The 22,011-nt window shown below is 42.5% G+C and overlaps 1 protein-coding gene across 1 annotated transcript in view; it reads left to right on the forward strand.

The window, feature by feature from the left end:
* Nucleotides 1-22,011, forward strand: part of SPOCK1 (SPARC (osteonectin), cwcv and kazal like domains proteoglycan 1) — a 487,914-nt gene that overhangs the window by 311,396 nt on the left and 154,507 nt on the right. The window contains exon 5 of the mRNA XM_044454370.1: nt 19,967-20,099. Coding sequence (XP_044310305.1) covers nt 19,967-20,099 — 133 coding nt within the window. The remainder of the gene's footprint in view (nt 1-19,966; nt 20,100-22,011) is intronic.

Genomic DNA, 22,011 nt, shown 5'->3' on the forward strand with positions numbered 1-22,011 from the left:
GGAAATAGCCTTTTTACTCAAGCTTCAAAGGTTCTGATAAAGGCTTCTAGACTGAGGGCATTCTATTCTAGCCAGTAACTAAATTAACTCTCTTCTGTTTCATAGATGTTGACTGTCATTTTCTGTACAGCACAACAGTGCCTTTCCCCATATCTTCACCTTATGCTGGTTTTTGAACAATGAGTGATTCTCTTATTTTTATCCCTCATTTATTAACAAATTCCTGATTTCAGGAAGTATAATAAAGAACAAGTTCTCATAGTTACAGCCAATCCATGTCATGATGGTGACCTTTAGCACTCACATAACCTGGATATTTATCATTACACACACACACACACACACACACACACACAACTGTACACAGAAATGTCAAAAGAACAATTCTAGGCTCAGGAACACCCTGACATGCTAATTTTCCATACTGAGAAGTAACCAGGCATGCAATTTCCCTCCCATCTCTACTCAGAAGTGGTACATTCTAAGGTTACCTCCTCACTAAGAATTGGGTTTTGTGTTCAGTTTTGTTCAGGTTGTTTTGGACTATTTCTTTTTATGAGACAAATATCCTACACAGAAACAGAAATTTATATAACTGGTAAGACATGATAGATCGACACTTTCAAGAGGATAAGAAAGAGCAGCTTTTGGTAGTCCTTCCTGACAGAGATGCTAAGAAGCCAACCCCAAACAGCAGCTAAACGGGGGACTGCATCTATTTCCTGGCTAGGATTGCAGCATAGAAATGGAGGAAGGAAAACCCAGTTCTCGCAGAGCCCAGTGCATGCAGAGTTCCTATAGAGCCTTCCAGTGAGACAGTCTCTTAAGCTTCCTGTGCGACCAGGGAATTTCTAGGTGCCTGCATCTGTCCTCAGCCCTGGCTTAGGTATAGATGTTGAGAAGCTCAGGGTACATATATCCTTGCATGGCTTTCAGATTTTGCTACTATGAAGTACTCTTCTGAACATTTCTATAGATGGAGGAGTTAAAAGAAAATATTTCAGCTTTAATTATTAAAAATGCTCCCATCTCTCAATTTCTTCTGAAAGTTTGAGCTCTCCATGGTAATTTTTTCTGTAGTTTTCTCTTTGAAATTCTCTTTTATGTTAGTGTAAAAATAGCAATAAAAAGAAAACCATTCTCTTTATAAAAATGTATGAGAGCCAAGAAAGTGATGAAACTGCACTGTATGTTCAATAAACCTTACTGGTGCTAAAAACAAATATCAAGGCTTTTTGACATTTATTTATTTATTTTATTTATTTATAGCATTTTTATGCCGCCCCCGTCGCAGAAAGCCTCGGGGCGGCTTACAAATTTGTGGTGGGGGGCAGAGTACTCCTTCGTCGTTTTCAAATTTCTGCATTTCTGAGCATACACGGATTGCTAAAAGTTGCAGATCAATACATTCAGTAAGAAACAAGCAAAAGAAAGTGTTAATAATCTGATCTGTAAACACCCTTTTGAGAAGAATCACAAACAGTGCAAAACCAGCTATCGTGACCTTCAAGCCACGCTTGTTTCAGTACAGAAAACAAAGCTACCAGCAGGTTGTAATCGATCGGAAAGGGCATTTACCTTAGAACAGTGGGCACGTAACTCGAGTGGAGTAAGCTACAATCGTCTGGGATGCCACTCACGGGTTTTTCTGGAGTCCCAGCACTGAGGTTCCCATTGGCACCTCTGCCTCCTTTCCTCCTGCTCCCTGGCAGACCTCTGCCACCTTGCATAGGATGCATGCAAGCCTCCAAAGAGTCTTACATACTGTGAGGGCAGGGGATGTAGGAATGTGCCTTTAGCCAGCTCTGGGCCAATAATGGTCAGATCTCTATTACAAACTTCAGCAGTAGTGAAACCGAGAGGATGTGAGTCTTGCACACAGAAGAATGGTTGTGGTGAAGGACAATGATCCTGACCCAATTTGCAGTTAAGGAACCTGGCTTGAATGGAACCATGCATGCTCACTGCATCCACTTTGCCTCCAGTTTGAAAAGTGGCACACTGGGTTGTTGAGGCCAGGAGTTGTAACCTAACAACATCCAAGGGTTACATTTCTGGATGTTTTCCCCTGACCTATCCAGAGGGCCAGGAAACAGGATGCTGCAGCAAAGAAACCAGGTGCTGGGCGTTCCTGGCTGCTGCACTGGATGTGAAGCGGCACACAGGCAGGAGGAAACACGCTTGCTTGCATATGTCCCCAACAACCAGTGGGCTAAACATGGTGCAGTGGAACATTGTGGTATAAGATATAGTTAATTGCACTATTAACTTGCATTGCAAGTATTGCATTGCAATACAAGAAATCGTTACCAAAGAAACTTTAGGCTGAGGAATAACGGAGGTCTTTGGAATGGGGCATCAGTGGGTCTTTAACTATCTTTAGAATGGACTTGTGGAAATGGGGAAACATCTCTGTGTGCGAGGTTGCTGTTCTCTTCCATTGAATAAAAAGGGACTAAAAATACCCTTTTCTGGAATGGAATGGCCCCTTTTCAAGTTGCAGGTTTCAGCGACAGATTGGAGTAGGAGGAGGAAAATATTGGACATGCTAGCTTGTCCTATGCTTCTTTTTTGCTTTTAATGGCCTCCATGTGTATTCTGGAAGACTTCATTTGGGCCTCAGAGATACCTCAGTTAAGGGTAGTTCCCTTTTCTTGCTCTCTCTTCAGGTATCTGCTAAGAATCCTTTTTTCTGTCATTCCTCACACCTACAAGCCTGTTAGCAGAACTCGACCTTCTCCTACCCTTACCTGTCAGCTAAGTAAATACTTAGATTAAATAGTCTCCTGAATAACTATATTAGACCAGCCTGGCATAATTTGCTACTATTTATGAGAGTCCCATGGAGGTGGCTTTGGCGCATGTGCTGGAGCACAGAAGCACCACCAGAGTGCCCATTGATGTTCTCCTCCAGTCAGAGCCATTCCAAGTCATTGAAAGCAATTCATATGCTCAGCAACATGCCAAAAAAGCACGGCATTTATTTTGCCAGACATCCCTGGGAGAAAATAGGAAGAGAGAAAGCAGCCACTTCACTTGCCTCAAAGCATTCTAAAATTGCAAAGTCATTCATTCCAATTAAATCAGGGAAAGTTTGTCCAAATTATCCAGGACAATGCTGAAGCAACAAGATAAATCCTCCCATTTTATTTGTGAATATTTAATCTAGGTGGGTGAAATGACTGATTTGTGCCTTCCCTTTCACAGCGTTTGTGCTAAATGAAGGGTTTGTGTTTCATTCAAAAGCTGCTTTATTTCTCATAAACAGAATACAGGTGGAAATCATTTTTCTCCCATAAAATGAAATCGGAGCAGCGGGCTCTTACAGCAGCTGTGGCTCTGTGCTGCCAGTATTAAAAATTCAGAAGAGTATAAAATGTGCCATTCCTTTCTGCATGGGCAGTACAGTGATGTAGGAAGAGAACATAGATTTGACATTTATCCCAGCAAATTCAAAAATCTATCATTTCCCTTTTTGAAACCTTGCATGAGGTAAAAGCAGAAATAGTCCAGGGGCTGCTGCTTCTCATGTTATAATGATAAGTATCCTTCCAGGAGACAAGAATACTCTCTGTACCAAGGAACAGACATTTCATTTAAAATGTTGCTGCTTGCTTAACGGTGAATCTATCCATTGACAATACAATGTTTTATGTCTATTTAGACTTTCCAAACTTTGGATAACTTTTCAAAGGAAATGTTTAGCGGCATTTTTATTCATCTAACAACAGCAATCCTTGTTCATCTTGTTCCCTTCTTTGCTTTTAGGTACTACCTACAAGCCTGTTCACAAATGCTTGTGAATTGTCCCATCCAGCTTGAAGCAACTGAGATGCCATAGATTGTTAGTACTGTTGGCAATCCTAGGCATAATTGTGGCATCTCACAGGATTGTGTAGAGAATTATGGATTCTGGATGTGTTTGACGTGGGTGCTGGTTGTTTTGGCAGGGTATCCAACCACTTTCTAAGGGCATAGTCCTCCCCAGTCCTCAGTTTCCCTCCTCTAATGCTGATGAAGACTCTCATCCCCTATAGAAACCTCCGCAGCCCTTTCTTCCCTGAAAGCAAGAGTGCCAAAAGGTGGTCAATCAGGGCTGTGGTGTGGGGGTGACAGAGTCCTTCCAGGCTTCAGAGATTCCCTCGCAATACTGGGGGGGGGGGGGGGATTATACCTGAAGTAGCCATATAGGATTTCCCACCCACAGCTATATGGTTTTCAAATTGTTGTGAGAAAATGTGACTTGTAAACTAGTTCAGAATTCCCAAAGTGACTCTTCCTTGCTTTATCCAAGTTGTAGCAACTGAGATTACTGTATGTAGGAGCACTTTGAACTGTGATGTGTATTTCATTAATAGTGTGCGTGTGATTATTCTTATCTTAGCCTTGTAGAGGGGATAAACTACTGGTACACATGTGGAAGCAGCATGGAGTTTATTTAGGTTTCTTCAGCACTGGTTCACCTCTCAGTAGTTTTGCTATAAAGGCAGCACAGCCTAGTCCAGTATTACTGGATGAGATTCAGTTGGTACAGCTAAAGGATGCAGACAAGGTACTGGGCCAGGATCATGCAACCACCTCTGCACTGGATCCTTATCCCTCCTGGATTATAAAAGGCAGCAAGGAAGGACCCAGCTGGGTCGGGCAAGTGATTAATGCCTCTTTGTGAGAGGGTGAAGAAGTGGTGGGGAGACCCCTTCTCAAGAAACCCTCCTTGACCTGGAAGCTTTGAAGAACGGTAGGCTGGTAGCAAATATCCCTTTTCTGGGCCAGTTTCTTGAGAGGGTGCTTGCAAATCAACTCCAGGTGCTCCTGGATGAGACTGATTATGTGGATCCATTTCAGTTGTGGTTCAGGCCTGATGTTGGCACAGGAACAGCCTTGGTCACCATGTAGAATGAGCTACATTGGAAGAGAGACAAGGGGAGCACGATCCTACTGATACCGCTGGATCTCTTAGCTGTTTTCGATGCCGTCAATCATAGTATCCTTCTGGGATAACTGTTGGGAGTAGGGAGCATTGCATTTCAGCATTGCATTGCCGTTCCTACTTGCAGAACCATCTCCAGAAGGTGCTGCTTGGGGAATATTGTGCAATTCCATGGATTCTCCAGCCTGGAGCATTTATTCCCCTGTGCTATTCAACATCTACATGAAAACACCGAGTGGGGTCGTTCAGAGTTTTGCAGGGCATTGGCATGATTATGCTGATGACACTGAGCTCTATTTCTCCTTTTTATCTTCAACAGGTGAGTATGTGGATGTGCTAAACCAGTGCCTGGCTGTGACAATGGACTGGATGAGGGCCAAAAAACTGAAACTCAATCCATTCAAGACTGAGATGCTGTTGGTGGGTGGTTCCTTTGATGGGAGTGGGGTGTTCAACCTGTTCTAGTAGGAGTAGGTTCATAACTTGGAGTTGCTCCTTGAACCATCTTTGTCACTTGAGGCATGGCACCGACCAACTTTGGCTGGTGGCCCAGTTACTCCCTTATCGGAACAAAAATAGCCTGCTATCAGTGATTTATGCTCTGGTAATCTCTAAAGTGGATTGCTGTGATGCATTCTATGTGGGGCTGCCCTTGAAGATGGTTCAGAGCTGCCACTGCTGCACAATGTGGCAGCCAGATTAATCACTGGGACTCAGAGGTCCAAACATACAAGACCAGTTCTGGCCCACCTGCATTGACTAAGTGTATGCTTCCAATCCCAGTCCAAGGTGTTGGTTCTAACCAGAAAGCCTTATTCAGCTTCAGGCTGCAAAACCTGTCAGAGTGCCTCTCCAACCACAGTATCTTTAGACACTGTGCAAGTTCTGCCAACTCTGAGGGAAGCATGGAGGCGGAGGGGGTGGGGGAGGGCATTTTCTGTGGTGGCCTCCTGTTTGTGGAACAACAACACCCCACACTGCAGCCCACCTGTCATCATTTTTTAAATCTTTTTAGTGCCAAGTTAAGGTGGCTCTCTGTGCCAAGGCCTTTTCAGTGTATCTGAAAATCCATGGGCTTGAGGGGAACGCCCATTCCAGGTGCTTTACCGAGTCTTTCTTTGCCATTGTTTGGTTTTAGCAGTTTTAAACTATTGATGTATTTACAATTCTAATGTTTTGGCAGTTGCATGGTATAGAAATAAGTACATAACTACATAAATTTTCTCTTAGTGGTCCTTCAGTTCTTTGGGATTCTAAGTTTAAACACAGAACAATAGCTCATTATGCAACATTTCACCTTGTTCAAGGCCAAAAAGACCAACCAGGTTTCCGTCTGTCTCTTGGAACAGAAAAGGCTGATTGTAGATGTGCTACCAACTGGTTCAACTTTCTAGCCAAGTAGCAATATTTTATAAATCACCTGAGATACAAGAATGCCTGTGCTAAATGTACTGCCTGCAGTTTGAAATCCTTAATTAAAAAGTGCTCAATGGTCATTTTTACAAATGACCTTGTTCGGCTTCTACAACAATCACAAAAACAAAACAACTTTGCAGTTTGTCCTCTACAGCTCCATGTTAGGTGCACGGTCTGGGCCCATTTCTCCCAAAAAGCAGCATCCCGCAGTCTCAGAGCCTGAAGCTGAACTAGAAGAAACAGGGCCAGAACGTTTTGTTGAAATGTCAAGGCCGGCTTGCCCTGGGATAAGGCAGTCAGCTCTGCTTCTGAGGAGATTCTCTTGATCAGTGGGAGGGAGGTAACAAAATCGGTTCCATCATCCAACATCAGATCAAGAGAGCAGGCCAGTTGAATAAGGACAGCTCTTCTTTCCTCCATCTGGCCCACAAGGGTGGAGGGGGATTCAGTTTCGATCATCTTCTTGCCATGAGCAGTAGTCTCTCTAATCTACCTAAATGGACTGATGCCTTTCGCTTACCACCTCTGCAGTACTCTTTTGGAATCACAAGGCTGGCTGGCTTTAACACAATTAAGTTGCCTCTTGTCTTGATCTGCTCAGAAGGAGAAAGTGGGAGGAAGAAAAAACAGTCCAGCATTAAACACTTGATATGCCTTTTGTGTTAGTATGTAATTACTAGTTCATCTCAGGACATTAATAAAGGGGGCTGTGAGTGCTTTTGAAAAATCAAAATATCCTTGTGAGCTTTATGGTATACAACCCCTATGGTGAATTATGCAGACCTTAGAATTATATACACTTTTTTAAAAACTTTCTAGTGTTTTAACTCTTCCTTTGTAAGGTGGTGGTTGTTTTTTAAACCCCACTGTGCTTTTTATACTTTATTTTCATTATTTGATATGTACTTTACCGTTCTACCAAGAAAAATGGCACTCATGGCTACAATCCCAAATAAAACTTGATTATTATTATTATTATAACATTTCTATGCCGCCCCTTGCCGAAGCCTCATTATACCAATAATGAAGTTAGAGAAGTTGCATCTTGACCCTCTTGGGATTCAGGTGCCCAGACTGCATCGATTGATCTTTGTGTCATCCTTGCCCAAAATCCCACAGCACAACACATCATTGCTTTGATTTCAGAGACCTATAAATATACCACAAGGTATCCTCTGTTGCCTTTGACAAGCTTCTGGGTTCCCTGGATCCTACCCTGCCTGTTCTGCCTGGGAGACAGAGAGGGATGATGGTGGCAGTGATTCCTGACCCAGATATGGATCATTTGCAGCTATGTAGATATGGCCAACCAGTCAAGGCTAATATCTAGGAAAGCTGAGAAGTTAGACCCGACATTCTATTAAACATTAGAGATGAATGTCTACTTGTTTCTTTGCCTACAGTTCTGTGTTCTGCATTTCTTGTTAAACCTCTAGTCAGTTAGTTGATACATTCTGATCTGAGCAGATGCTGCCCAATCTGATCTCACGCATCACAATACCTTTGCCTTCTTATCCCAGACGTAATAAAGGTATAGGCTAACACTCTGCAGCAAGGGCAGCCAAGCAAACTAATCATACAGGATGACGGTGTAGTAGTTTAGTGGTTATGAGACTGCAGCGTGGTTCAGAACATCCACAGTTCAGTTCACATCACACTTGTCTTTTAAAGCAACGCAGATCCTGGCTCCAGGGACCCACCATCGCTCAGCCTTCGTCTCGGTATTACAATTACGGTAATATTGGACTATTAGCTGGGGTGTGGTAAAGCTGCTAGGTGATGTCTGTGCCTTTGGGTGCACATCACAAACGCTCTGAAGTTTGGTAGACTCTACAGAAGATCAGAGTGGTAATATGAATTATATGTCGAAAGGCACCCAGCCCCAAGACAAATTTTAACCTGTGAGGTCTTTTCAGTTGAATGGGAGAATCCCCCCACCCCCACCCGCACCCCTTATAGCTTAAAGGATTTTTATTCTGAGTAGGCTCCTCTTGTCTTGTTGCTCCAGGGACCCAGCGGTTGTCATGCCTAACAACTCGGGGGAGGCATTAGCACGCGAAAGAGGACCAGAAGCCCCCAGCAAGGATCAGGCTTTAGAGCAGGGAGATTTATACTTGGTGCCATGGCACAAACAGCCTCCCTGCCACCTGACTCTCAAGTTTTTGAGGGAGTTCCCAGAAATCAGGAAGAGGAGTCGGTTGCCATGGGAAATGCCCAACTGAGGAGGAGACTTCAATGCTTAGACCAAATGCAAGAGAGAAGGAGAGAAAGAAGTTTGTCCAGCCTCCGTAGAGAAGGACGTGTTAGGAGATTAAGGTCCATGTGACAAATCTCAGAGAGGTTAGAAAGGAGGGGGCAGCTGTGTTGTTTGGAGCTCTCTGCAGTAGCTCCTACATTATCTGTCATAAACATAAATCTTGTAGTTGTTTGGAATAAAGGTCATTAGTTTTTATTGCCTGCATCTGTGTGAGTAATTGGGAACGTGAGTTACGACCTCACGGCAGCGGTCAGGAGGGCCCTGGAGATGGCTGTCCCTAAAAAGATTGGGAGGTGGCTAGCACCTGCTGCTTTTTCCTTGCCCATCAGGCTCACAGATGGAGTTGGCAAGAGAGGGGAAACTCAAGGCAGGGATCAAGCAAGTCTTGACACAATTTTTATCCTTTAAATGCTATCCTTTAAATTTCCAACGCATTTCTTACAGAAACATGGGTCAGAGGGAACTGCTGCATAGCATGTCTGACCATTGATTCATCCAGCTCAGTATGAGCTACACAGATCATGCAATAGCAGCTCTAGGATTTGAGACAGAGTCTCTTCAGGCCTCTTCAGATAGGGAGGGTGACTGGACCTGGCTTTTTGCATGCAGTGTGTGCACTGTCTCCATGAGCTACAGCCGTTCCCCTGTGGATGAATCTTCTCTGGTCAGTAGCCCCCCACACCTGGGGCTCCAGGTGGCTGGTCCCTTCCTTCCTGCTCTCATTATGTACTAGCAACCTGCACAGGCATAACACTTGTAGACTGGCAGTCAAGGACGCTTGTGAGTGCTCCTGAAAAAACAAAATATCCTTCTGAGCTTTATGGTACACAGACTGTCCTCCTATCGTGTCTCTTCTTCCTTTTACCACCCAGCCTCTCCACTTGTGCTGGCCTGCCTGGAAATCGGGCGAATCATTGACTCTTGTTATTTTATTCTTTTCCCCATAATCATCACCATCATCGTCACAGCTCACCTGTTTGACACACTTTCCACTTTCAGAGTTGTGAGGTGCCTGACCGTCCACCGTCCCACTCCCTTTTCTGTGATAGTCTCAGCGGACATACCACGAACTTATGCACCCTGTTTCTTTTCCATTAGTGGGAAGGTAGAACAGTTGTATCTTCTCATCCTAGCATTCATGAATTTGAAAACCAGTCACTCTGAGATAACGACCCACATGTTTCTAGTTAGTGAAAAAACTATCCCCCTCCCCCCCCCCGCAAGCTTTTTTCTCACGATTCACCACTGTGTCTCCAAATGAATTACATTAAGTCCTTTTCAACTGTAGCTCTTACAGCATTAAGGATTAGAGGCTGTTACGTTTTCAGAAAAAAAACAGTTATGTTTTCCTTGGACCATGGTGTTCCAACACATTCATAAGTGGATGACTGGCATATTAAAGTAGATTCACAGTGTGTGTTTTCCTTTCCAATGAGAAGAGATTCACAGTCTGTCAATTTAGAGCAGCCACCATTTAAGTTTAGGTTTTAATTTGTTTGTTTGAAATGTTGATGTGCTGTTGGGGTTATGCTCTTGAAAGGCATCCAAAAAAATCTTTTTCCTCTATAAAGAAAAAGTCTCCTCCTTTATTGCAGCAGGTGGTGTGATGTACCTGCCTTTCTTCTCCTTTCAGAAATTGTTAGCTCTATTTCAAGAACCACGTGACAGAATTTTGTCCAATTACAATAAACAGTGCCTCCCATTCTTTGACCTATGGGGGGAAATTAGATTGACTCACCTTAGAGCAGTTTTTAAAATATAAGTATATATTTACTTTGCAAGCACAAAGTGGTACCTCTTACTGCGCGTGAATCCATTATATCCCATAAATCAAAGAAGAAATGCAAAAGCAGCAATTCTTTCCTACAAAGAACTGCTGCCTTTAATATGGGTGTGTTAAATTGGTTCTTGTAAAACTACAAAACTGTATTTTTTGGAATGAAAAAGTTCCACATCTCATGTTGCTGCCTTCTCTAAGCAACCACAAAAATAGTGTATCTTAATTAGTGAATTAATGTCTAATATCAGAGGGAACAGACTTCAAATACATATTGGTAATCTCAACTAAAAACAGCCTACCAAAGTTATACATCTCTAAAATATAGCCAACATGACTGTATTTAATAGTGCACATTATTAGCATTAGTGATCTGAAACATATGGTGGTGTCCAAATACCAGCTTCTCTTATTACCAGTTTCACTGGGCATGCATTAATAAACATGCTTCTGGGAGAACAATTGCTCAGACAATGAGGTGAAAGCATGGATAACTCCAAGTGGAACCAAATTGAATTTTACACAAAGTTCAGGATGGATACAGCAAATTGGATGTCAGTTGACAGAGGGTCAGAATTGAATATTTATGTATCCCCAGTGCAAGGTTTGGTGTTCCTGGCTCTGCCACACTGAAGAAACTGGTGTAGTTTAGAGGGGGCCTATCCCTGAGGCGCTGGCTCTCTGCCATGTGTTCAGAGACCTTGAAGAGAAGAGCAGGGCAACTACCTCAGGGATTTTCTGGCAGAGTGCGAATTCCTGCCTTTCTCTTGCTCGGTGTCTTCGGACCCTTTGCCTGATTGTAGAGGTTATGGCCTTGGCTCATGACAAAAAGGCACACCCTCCTCCAGAGTACCTCAATATGGTAACCCAGCTGTACTGAGCAGACTGAAGTTTCTTTTATTAAGAAAAGGCCGTTGGCCCTGATCAGTTGCACAGATTGGTGGGACTAGTATGGATCCATGTGCACAGGAGGGAATAGGGTGCACTAACATGGCCTGTTTCCTCTGCATTGTAAGCATCCGGAATGTGTCTTAATTCTTCGTTCAAGGAGGACCCACCATTGCCTTTGAAGGAACTCTAAAGATGCCCTCCCTAGCCTTGTTGTGAGCTAGGGCTACTTCCTTCACACCTTCCATGCCATAAACCTTTCCCACAATATATTCTTTACTGATAAAAGCATTTTCCAGAAGCACAAACATCCAAAATGACTCTCTGAGCATGCATGGAGCAGTTTGTTGAAGCAAATCTAGTATTCGCCTCCAAGAATGTATTTATCAGATTTTTATCCCACCCCATCAACCATAAGTCTCCCTTATGAGCATGCCTGACCCCATTCCTTCTGAAGGGGTCTTTTGAAAGCAAGCACACCTTCTCTCTGTACAGCAGTCCTCTGATTGGGCTCCCCTTCCTGCTGACATTGTGTCATGGGGCTGCGAGTCTCCTCTGTCTCGGAAAAACTCCCCTGTTCCAAGCTAACTATATATCTTGGTCATTCGTAGAGGCGGGCTGTGCACCTGGAGAGTTTGGCCTTGAGATAAAGATCTTCACTTCACTCAACATCCAGAACAAGCCCACATACTGACCCTCCCCCCCTCTAGCTCTTCCTCCTCCTTCTCTGAAGTCCGGCAGGAGAGTATTGAGAATATGCTCCAAGAGCTACTGGCTTTCTCATTCCTAACAAGCCTCTTCCCTTGATTCACTGCAAACTGTAAGGAAATAGCTTCCTATTCAGTGAACTGATCGCATGACTCAAGAGGACTCTTAAAACTATTTCACAATGACAAGAGGGCCAGAAGAACAGAAAATGTTATTAGCATTAAGGTTCATCTCGTATCAGCAGCTATTCGTGAAAATATAAACTCTGAGCAGGGATAGAACATGAATTATAAGCTGGGGTATGAAGGGAGGCTAATGAAAAGACTCCCAATTATTTCAGCCAGTTTTAAATCAGAGTTTTGCATAGCAACTCATGTTTTAATTATTCTTTCAGTTAAATGATGATGATCAAGTACCTAGAATGTCAAAGAATCCATGTAATATATAAAATGCAGTACCACATTTAACAGAGCAATCGTGTTCTGACATATGAATGGGTAGGGACAATCTAAATTTCATGGCAGAAGAGAAGGAAAATGTTATGCCACCATGTTAGGTAAAGACTTAGTTGGATGTGCAATCAGCTATATGGTGAAGGCAGAGCCATTAAGTCATCTTGGAAGTGGGACCATTCAGCAGTTATTGCTACTATTCCTTCTTGACATTTACTCCGTGCTACAGGCAACCTTGAAGGAGAGACCTTCATGACTTGAGAGACAATTCAGAGATCAATCTGGGGCTAAATGGCTTATAGCTAAACAAGGTACTGGGAAGATGATGGCATATTCTATAGATTCTCCATATAAAACTCCCTTCCCAAAACCATCATGTTTATCATAGTCACCTGTTTATGGAATATGTCCCCAGTGTCAAAGCTGTTGAGCCATAATTTTTGGTATTCTTTCTAATTAGGCCTGGTATGAAAGTCTGCTGTTTTAATAGATGGTGCGTGGATTTTATTTTATCTTTATGTACATCATCTTGAGCTTTTATTTAGATGGAACCGAACAGGAATTTTTACAAAAAAAAGTAACATCTTTCTAGCTGTGCTTCCTCTCTTATATGCACAGTGGGCTGTTACCAATGCTTTTAACTAATTAAGAATTTATTCATTCATTTTCCTTAGTTACAGTGCTAAGTAACATTTCAATTTTTAGACTTAGTTTCACCAGGTGGATCTTGTTATATGATCAGTGTAAATGTTTACATTGTCGTCTTTATGGTACATCCTTACAGTGTTGGCATAATGGTTCATAAAACTAATGTGGCAGAGGTTTGCATATAGGACAGACATGCTCAAATCCCCAGTCAGAAGCAAATTGCCTATTACAGCAGATAGGGTGCACCATCCAGAAATGGCATATTTGTGTCATAGCTTTCACTTTGTCTAAGCGGAGATTCATTTATTTCACAAGTGGACATTTCTAGGCCTCTCGGCAGCTGCAGCTTGGGGTGGAGAAATGTGCAAGTCTACATTTTATAAAAGCGAAGGAAGTTTCGTGGGGATGTCATCTTCACCCTTTGGGCCAGACTCTGTAGCCTGCAATGTGCTTAGCAGGACACTATGGCACTGCTTGCACATAGCAAACCCACGACCTTTTCCGTTGTGTGCCATATATGAGCTGCTTCCACTTTACATAATCCTGTTGACTCAGTTGCGGGCTGTTGCATGACATACAAACCTGGGCACTTTGTTCTATTTGTATGTTAAGCGACCCAAAGTTAGCCTAAGAACTAATAAATCATGCTCAGCACATGATGTGCTAACTGGATACGGTCACATTCCCTTATTCTAATTTACCTCCAATGGGTGTTGTGAAATAAAAATGCCTCTCAGGTTTTCAGAAGAAAGTGTGAAGTAAGTTGTGCCATTCAAGTCATTGCTCAACTGATACTTTCCTTCCTTGTTTGCATCAAGTTTGTTCTCTTTTCCTTGCTAGCTTCATAGTCACCAAGGTGCAAGCCAAGGGTTGTTGCTATATTTTTATCTGGAGCAGTATTAGATTCCACAGTTGGGGCGTCGATTCCTTTCCCCCTCACTTGGTCCTTCAGCCATTCTCCCCAAGCCCTTGTTATTTGATATAATAAGGAAGCCAGTTCTGCAGGTGCCGAAGGACAGGCAAAAGCAGTAAGGAAAAGCAGGCAGGAGAAGACTCAGTGGTCAGGTCTTCTCCATTAAGGTATAGCAACAATTTCCAGCAACAGCTAATTAGTTTCCATTGAAGATATTAGTTAAATACATCTGTTTTGGGTAATGTTCTGTAGATCATGTCTACACATTTAGAGTATTTAAGTATTATAGGCTTGAAAATGGTACAAGTATTAATATTCTTGAAAAATATGGGTTTGCCAGCAGTGGACCATGAATCCCATTTACTCCCAAGAGCAACCATAACTTCAGCACCGTCTCTTCAGTGAGACGTACAACAGGAACCTTATAAGGGTATTTAAAATCTAGTTCTTTTAAACCAGTGAGATAATATGAATGCTGCATAAGTGATAACATTCCCAGGCAGCCAGAAATAAGATAATAAAAAAACTTTTTTTGTCTGGGTTCTGAATTTTTGACAGGGCATACTCTGTCTCAAAGCACTTACGCTCTTGGAACAGAGCAGGACAGAAAGATAAAGGAAAATGAATGCACATCTTTATCAAGATAAAAAGACAAAACTTTCATAATAAAATAACTTTGATTATACTATTTATTATACATATTATGCATTCATATATAATATTGTATTTCTGACTTTTTGTAGTGATGTGTTAAGACCACTTTTTGTATTAAAAGACTTGCAAAACTTTTTTTCTAAAGCCACTCTTTTTAATAAATCAACATTGCTTATCCAAAGGTTCCTAACGCTAGAGAGTAAAATCTTGAGAAAAGCAGCTTAAACAAAAAACTGTGTTTTACATAGTATTATTTTAAACCAGAAGTTTCTTGAGGCCAGGATTGAGTTTCTGCCACCAAGCAATAAGTACATTTTCTGCTTGTTTTCTTTTTTCCCAAACCATCAAACATTGCCTAATCTAGTATTGAATGTTAGATAGGATGGATTTACATTAAAGGGCTAAGAAACAGTACTTCTGAAGACACTTGGGTGGGCTAAGTTTGGCAACCGGTACTTGGTAGTTTTACCCAGTGCATTTATTTAGGAATTTAGCCCAAGAGAACTGCCATTTATAGAGGAAGGACTCCAAGGCAGGATCCCTTGGCCTATCCAAAGCCTTGCAGCAGGGATGGAGGAACAGTGGAAGTCAGAGATCACCCTTTCCACCTAAAAAAGGAAAGAAAGCTGGATATTCATTGTGGCTCATTTGGCTTCCTTACTGCTCAATAGATGGGGAAATGGAGGAGAAAGTCTCCTTCCCCATCCTTTCACACCCTGCCTAAATCCCTGCAAGAAATCACACCATCCTTCCCCTTTTCTGCCTTCCCCCCAAACTTTCAAGGTTGCTGTTTTATCACTGGATGCTACACAGCTTTCTACAGCAGCTGGGCATACCCCACTCGGATCTTTCCCCTGAGATCATAGCTAGGAAATTTGCAACTTCCTATGGACCATGGGATTGCCCCCTGTGGTTGTCGGTGGCTCTTTTAATTTAAAACGCCTATAAGGAGTATAAGCCATTCCAGGGAGATGTCCTCTCTCCCCACATCCTGGGTTGTCCTGTGAAGACTGGTGGGGTGTTCAGGATGGATGAGAGGAAGGACCACTTCACACAGTGCGTTGTCAAACAATGGAATTCACTTACACAAGATGTAATGTACTAGTCTGGGTGACTCTGTGCTGTCTCCGGTATCAGAGGTAATGTGCCTATGCAAACCAGTTGCTGAGGGACATGGGCAAGAAGGTGCTGTTGCATTGATGTCCTGCTGGTTGGCCACTTGGTCGGATCCATTCGATACACTTCTATCCATTTAAAAAGTTAAATTTGCAAGTGTAATTTTGGCTGATGCATTCAGGCACACATCTTGTAACTAACACCTGCTATGCAAATTGTCGCCCAGCAGGTTGCCATTCATCTGATTTTTCTCCATCCACAGCCAATCTCCATCACAGCAATATTTCTGTTATATCTGCAACTGAAGTATGCAATAATAGCCATCTTTGAAATTTTTTGGCATCCAAGGTACCACATTAACAGACAAGTTGATGGATTAAGTGGAATAACACATGAATGAATAGGCAGACAATATGAACTAATTGCAGCCTTTGAGTAGGTGGGAAAAGATGGATGTTGTTTGGTAAGACACAATCGATCATCAGCTTGAAAAAATGAGCCGAGGTCCAAGACCAACCACATTCAGACCTTTTTGGCACAGAAGCCATTGTTATTTAATACTTCTGGTGCTATATGGCTATTGGCAGCTGTCCTCTAGTTTTAAATTATGTTTGGAAATGAAGAGTTTCACAGCATGAGGTAAGATAAATTGTGACAGATACTCTGCTTTAAAAAAAATAACTATTTAGCTTATCCAGCTTTGGATTTTTCCTGGGTTTTCCACATATGACGAACCGGTCATATGTAGCCCAGATGGTGATGATGAAAAGCAGCTGCCCGCTCCTTCCTCATGCCAAGCCTGCCACTGCTCAGTGACAAGGCCATTCCACTAGGGAATGGGTCGAGCAACTTGTCCATCATCGAAGACCACCTTTTGAAAATACCCACCATGGATGTTCAGGTTTACATCTGAAACCAAACAACGACAGTACATTAAAAATTAAATCAAAATCTTTTTTCAGAATTCTCCTAACAAGATCCCATTGGTTTCTTTAAAATATTCAAGTTGCGCTTAGGGAGTCCATGTGGGTTGCACATAGGATTTTTCCCACCCAATGTGACGTGTTCCGGTTCTCACCTTAGACCCCACCAGTTGCAGCTGCTTGTGCTCTTGCTTCGTGCAGGGGGGTATGACTGCACAGCTTACTCGGAGCTCTCAAACAGAGGGAGAAGGAAAGATCTGTGCCTATACGAGCACTAGCCATTTGTACCCACAGGCGTCCGGTGGACAAGACCTACCCTTACATTATGCCAGGACTAGAGATATGCCACTAGTATGCCAACGGGAAGGATGGATGCCAGATGCCACGTAGCACTTTCCAGGGGGGGAGGCAAAAACAGGCAAATTGAACATTCAAAATAACATATAAACAGGACACACTCCCTAGTTTGTAAAATCGTCACAATAATAAAAAATAGTTTCTCTGGAAAAATGGCCAGAGTTCACCAATTGAGAGCTCCTGGTGACATCATTCATTCTTATTCTGCCGTAACAATGAGGTATCAGTGTGAACTTTATAGAAACCAGACACAGCTTCTGGATGAATCTAGAATACCTCTTAATTAACCATGTTTTTCGGGGAAGTTGAATGCATTCTGGAAGTTTATTGCTGTTATATATTGGGAGAGCTGCTTCTTGATAATGGTTCTGACTGCAGGGTTTTCTGTCTGTAGTTTGTAATATTGTGATAGGGTTGCTTCTGTGGACACAAGCTTCATAATAGTACTATTTATCACAGTGACAAAGGCTGGGACAGAAGAAAGCTTGAGCTGAAATGAAAGAATAGATTTTTCATTATTTTAGCAGTGGAATGTGACACTACAACATACTTGGTATTGTGCGGCAAATTGCAAACTGAGGTGAAATTGCTTTCAGGGGCCTCCATGTCTTTTCCTGAACCTTGATAAAGACATTTGGTTTAAATGTATTTGTTTACTAACTGCACTCATGTTCTTTTGCATTAAAGCAAAGCAATCGGATTGATGTTTTACCTTGCAAATATTTGTTTATGGGATTTTATGTCACCCATTGTTGTGTCATCTAGAAGGCCAGTATCATATGCAGTGTATGGGCACAAAGCACTGCAGTCACTTAAGCGTGGTTAAAGGAGAAGGTCGTTAGATCAGGAAGTCCGTATCTCCTTTCCCACCTTGCTTCTCCCAGAAACAAATTCCCCCTCCTCACATTGCTGGACATATCCATGGCTAGGTATTACATTTCTACTGCTGTTAGCCATGTTAGCTGCTAACCAGGATTTGCTCCTAAGCAAAACTGTGCCCCAGTATTTTTCTTTGTTGATGCAAAGCACAGAGCTGTGATTCCCGATTACTTCAGATGCCAGACTCCACAAACACTATCTAGTAATACTAATCATGTTTAACTAAAATTATTCGACAGAATATAAGCATGGCTTAAAAACAGAATTAGCATTCTTGGGGAAAAATGGATTTTATCATTTCAAAACACCCTGTGTTTATGCAGGGCTTTATGGATTTTCTTTTATCCACATTTGTTTTCTGAAAAGAGAGACCTTCTCATTAAACTCTTCTGACTTGTCTTGATCAAGATGGGTAATTCGCTTCAGAACCATGGTTTCAAATTAGGGCCAAGGCAGAGCTCTCATTGCACTGAAGCAGCATGGAAATGTATGTATTCTGAAAGAGTTTGATATATCAGGAGTCTATGAGTAATACCACAGTGTGGAAGATATAGACAAATAGGAAATGAGGAGGAGATCAAGTATTACACTACTGGGAAACACTGGAGTGTGGGCAGAATATCTGTGGACATTGGTGCCCAGTACCCCCCTTAGCTTCATTTGGCTGCTGTTCATTGCCAAGAGCGGAGAGTAAGGCACACCTTTGGCTTTCAGGACTACTGCTCATGCTGTTGAGTCAGCAGAGGATGTGCTTTCAGTGAAATGATGAATGCACAACATGTTGGCATCACATCACAGTGTGTACAATGCAAGTAACATTTTAGAATTCAAGCACGAGTGTAAGGAGAATCTCATTTTGAAGAACAGTTAAAAGAGAAGTAAAGAAGTAAGAATTTTACAGAGATGAAGCAAGCACATCAATATCACAGTTATGATCGCTATTCATTTTGGATGTTCAAGCTGTACACTGCAGGTTTCCTGAAGGCATTAGAAATCCAAAAAATAGTTCTTAATACAAAAGTAGAGCATGGTATAAAGGACGAAGAAATCCGGGCACAGAACTAGAAATGGCATTGAATTGCAAAGGATGAGCTCAGCTGTGCATGTCCCATTTTTAAACATACGATGTGGATTTTCATTTGTTTAATGTTATTAATATCTATTTCATTATTAATAGCATGACCAAAGAATGTGTACATGTGTGTGTATATAATTTGTCCTACTAGGATGCCATGTCTGACAGTGTTAATTCTCACAGTTAACCAATTCTTGTTCAACATAAAATTATTTATATTAACCCATGTACTCCCATCTTCTTAAAATTGTATGAGATGCTTGAGCGTTCCAGTATAAAATGTATTCCTGAGTCTGTTGAATCTTTTATCTGTGGTCTTTATGAAGTTTCCGTTTACAGCTTTTGATGTAAGAAGTTAGACGTAGGGAGAGTGATCCGATGTCTCAGAAGACCATCACAGAAACCATGGGATTCTTTGGAGTCCCTCCTATAAGGCCACAGAGGCTGCCATGACCTCAGAAGGAGAGTTCAGGTATCCATTCAGGCTCCCCAGCCTGCACTATGCCAGCTCTTCCCCAGACAGCAGATGTGCCAGTGCAGATGGGGAGCAGAAAGGAGAGCAGCCAGGATACGAGGGATCCTATGGCCTCTCCAGCCCCAGTCCTGCCCCCCACTGGCATGCCCTCTCTAGATCAGACTTGCAAAGCTCAGGCCAGCACCTGGCTCTCCTGTGCCTGCTGGACTTCTTTCCCATGCTCAGCCCTGGTTAGGAAGTGAGCTGAGCGAAGATCAAGCCAGCAAATGTCTGGAAATGCCAGTAGCTTTTTGTGAAAAAGTGCTTCCCATGCCCATCTCTTCTTATTAAAACAAAAAAGTGTTTAAGTGAACTCTCTAGTTTGTGCTGTGCTTGAAAATGTAATGCTGAAAATGCTGCTATATAATACATTTTATACTAGATATAGCCATAGCTTCATGCACCTTATTTGGCAAGAATATTTTTTGTAGCATATTTCTTCCTTCTGTTTTTTTCCAGCCTTCGGCAGAAGAAAGAAAACCTTCCCCAGAGACACTGGATTGGGCCAGCCAATTTAGTAAAATGCAAGCCATGCCCTTTGACACATGCCAGTCCTGTTTGTGGTTCTGATGGACATACTTACACAACCAAGGTACGTGCATGTCATACTGAAAAGCTTTGTGTGGTAATTCCAGTGAGCGCAGAATCACCATGGGAAATCTAAACCTCAGGCGACTCGGTAAAATTGTTCAGTGGACAATAGCTGAGAATAAGAACTGCTGCCCATGTGCGTGATTGTGGCATGAAAGCATTGTCAGTTCCAGGAGAAACTCCTCAGACTTCCAACATCTCAGACTACCTTCTTTGCCACAGAGACACACCCAAAGGTGTAATTGTGTAGCATATTCAAAGTACTGTACAATTACCAGGACATACTTGCAATGGACTTAATATCAAGCTTCCATTTAAGGTGTACAGAGAAAACAGTAACAACTGGTTGAAGGCCTCTGTTAAGTGACTCTTTGGCATTCTGTTGCTCCATATTTGCTTTTCTTTATGATGCAGCGTAATGGGTTAAAACGAACGATGCTGCACTGCATTTATACCTCTCCTTTCTTGGTTGATGGTAAGTAAAAGCCTTTGTGGGAAGCATAACATTGGACTTGATAGTGAAAACAGGACTCAGAAGTAGCAACACTTGTGTGGCTGTTTGTGCGTAGAATAGGTTCTACATGCCAGTACACCAAAGGCATAGCTAAGAGACTCAAGGCACAGTCTTGTGCATGTTCAGGTGGAAAAAAGGCCTAAAACTCCCTTCAGGCCATTTTTCTTTCTAAACTCGCACGGCACTGCACTCTAAAGGAATTTCACATCTGAGAAGAGATAATCCAGTAGATATTTTTAAAAATACTTATGCCTTAAGCATTGATTCAGGAAAAGGATATCTCCTTTTCAGTCATATTTAATTCAGACTTTGTACATAGAGGCAAGAGTCTCATGCATTGTGCTTCTTTCCATTGTCCTGAACTGGGGTACTCATTTATTCATACATGCATGTATTTAAATATGTAACAATCCCTATTCACAAACGTGGGTATGAACCTTCATTAAAAGGCCAACTAGCTTCAGTTTGGGCTCCATGTAGGTCAAGGTTTTAGGCCTTGTAGAGCAGTTCAAAACTAAAGCTCAGAAAAGTTCAGTTGTCAACTTTTAGAAACCCCACAAAAGAACTCTTGTACACCATGTCCCTTCCCACCACTGTCCCCCCCCAGTACCATCCCTTCCCTTCAACTGCTTGAATCCCCAGCAAAGCCTGAACTGCATCCCTTCTCAGATCACTACCCTTGCCTGTTCTTCCTTCCAACGACCCTTTTACTTTTTCTCTCCTCTAAGAAGCAGCTCTCCAGTCCCAGGAGGCAAAATTGACCTAACATCGCTACTCGTTGGTAGCTAACGCAGACCAGCTGCAGCCTTCCAGACTTTTTAGATGAGGCCCCCTCACCAGTGTGGCTGCAGCAGCAGTTGGGCCAAGCTTGCTAGAGCTGTGTAAGGAGCCCCAGTGGCAAAGTGGCTCAGGCTCAGTGACTAAGTGTCAGTGAAGAAGTGAGTTAATTCCTCACCTGTGTGATCTTAGCCACAGAACAAGGAGGCCAAAACGGTCAGCTCTTCTCACAATAAATAACTAGAGATGGATACCTTTCCTGTATGTTTATTCTTCCTAGTACACAACTTAGTTTTCTGGGTAAACAGACCCAACAACAATGACTGCCTTGCAGGTGGACAGCAGGTGTGGGTGTGTGCTCTATGTAATGAGCCCCTGGCTCACAGGGAATGGGATTGTTCCCTTTGAAGCCATGGTTGCAGACCTGGAGAAACTAAGAGAGGCAAAGAACTTGGTAGACCAGACCTTCAGGTGCCTGATAGCAGTGACCCAATCATGGGAGACTGCTCCTTTGCTGTAATTGAGAAGGGCATCTCAGGGAAGGAAAGCATCATTCTGAGGAAGAGGGTAATGTACTCTTAGATGGAATCCACTCCTTGGAAGAGTAGGAAATATCCCCTCT

The sequence above is a fragment of the Varanus komodoensis genome, unplaced genomic scaffold (genome assembly GCF_004798865.1).
Source record: "Varanus komodoensis strain SLA01 unplaced genomic scaffold, ASM479886v1 scaffold7_3, whole genome shotgun sequence".
Classification (NCBI taxonomy): Eukaryota; Metazoa; Chordata; class Lepidosauria; order Squamata; family Varanidae; genus Varanus; species Varanus komodoensis.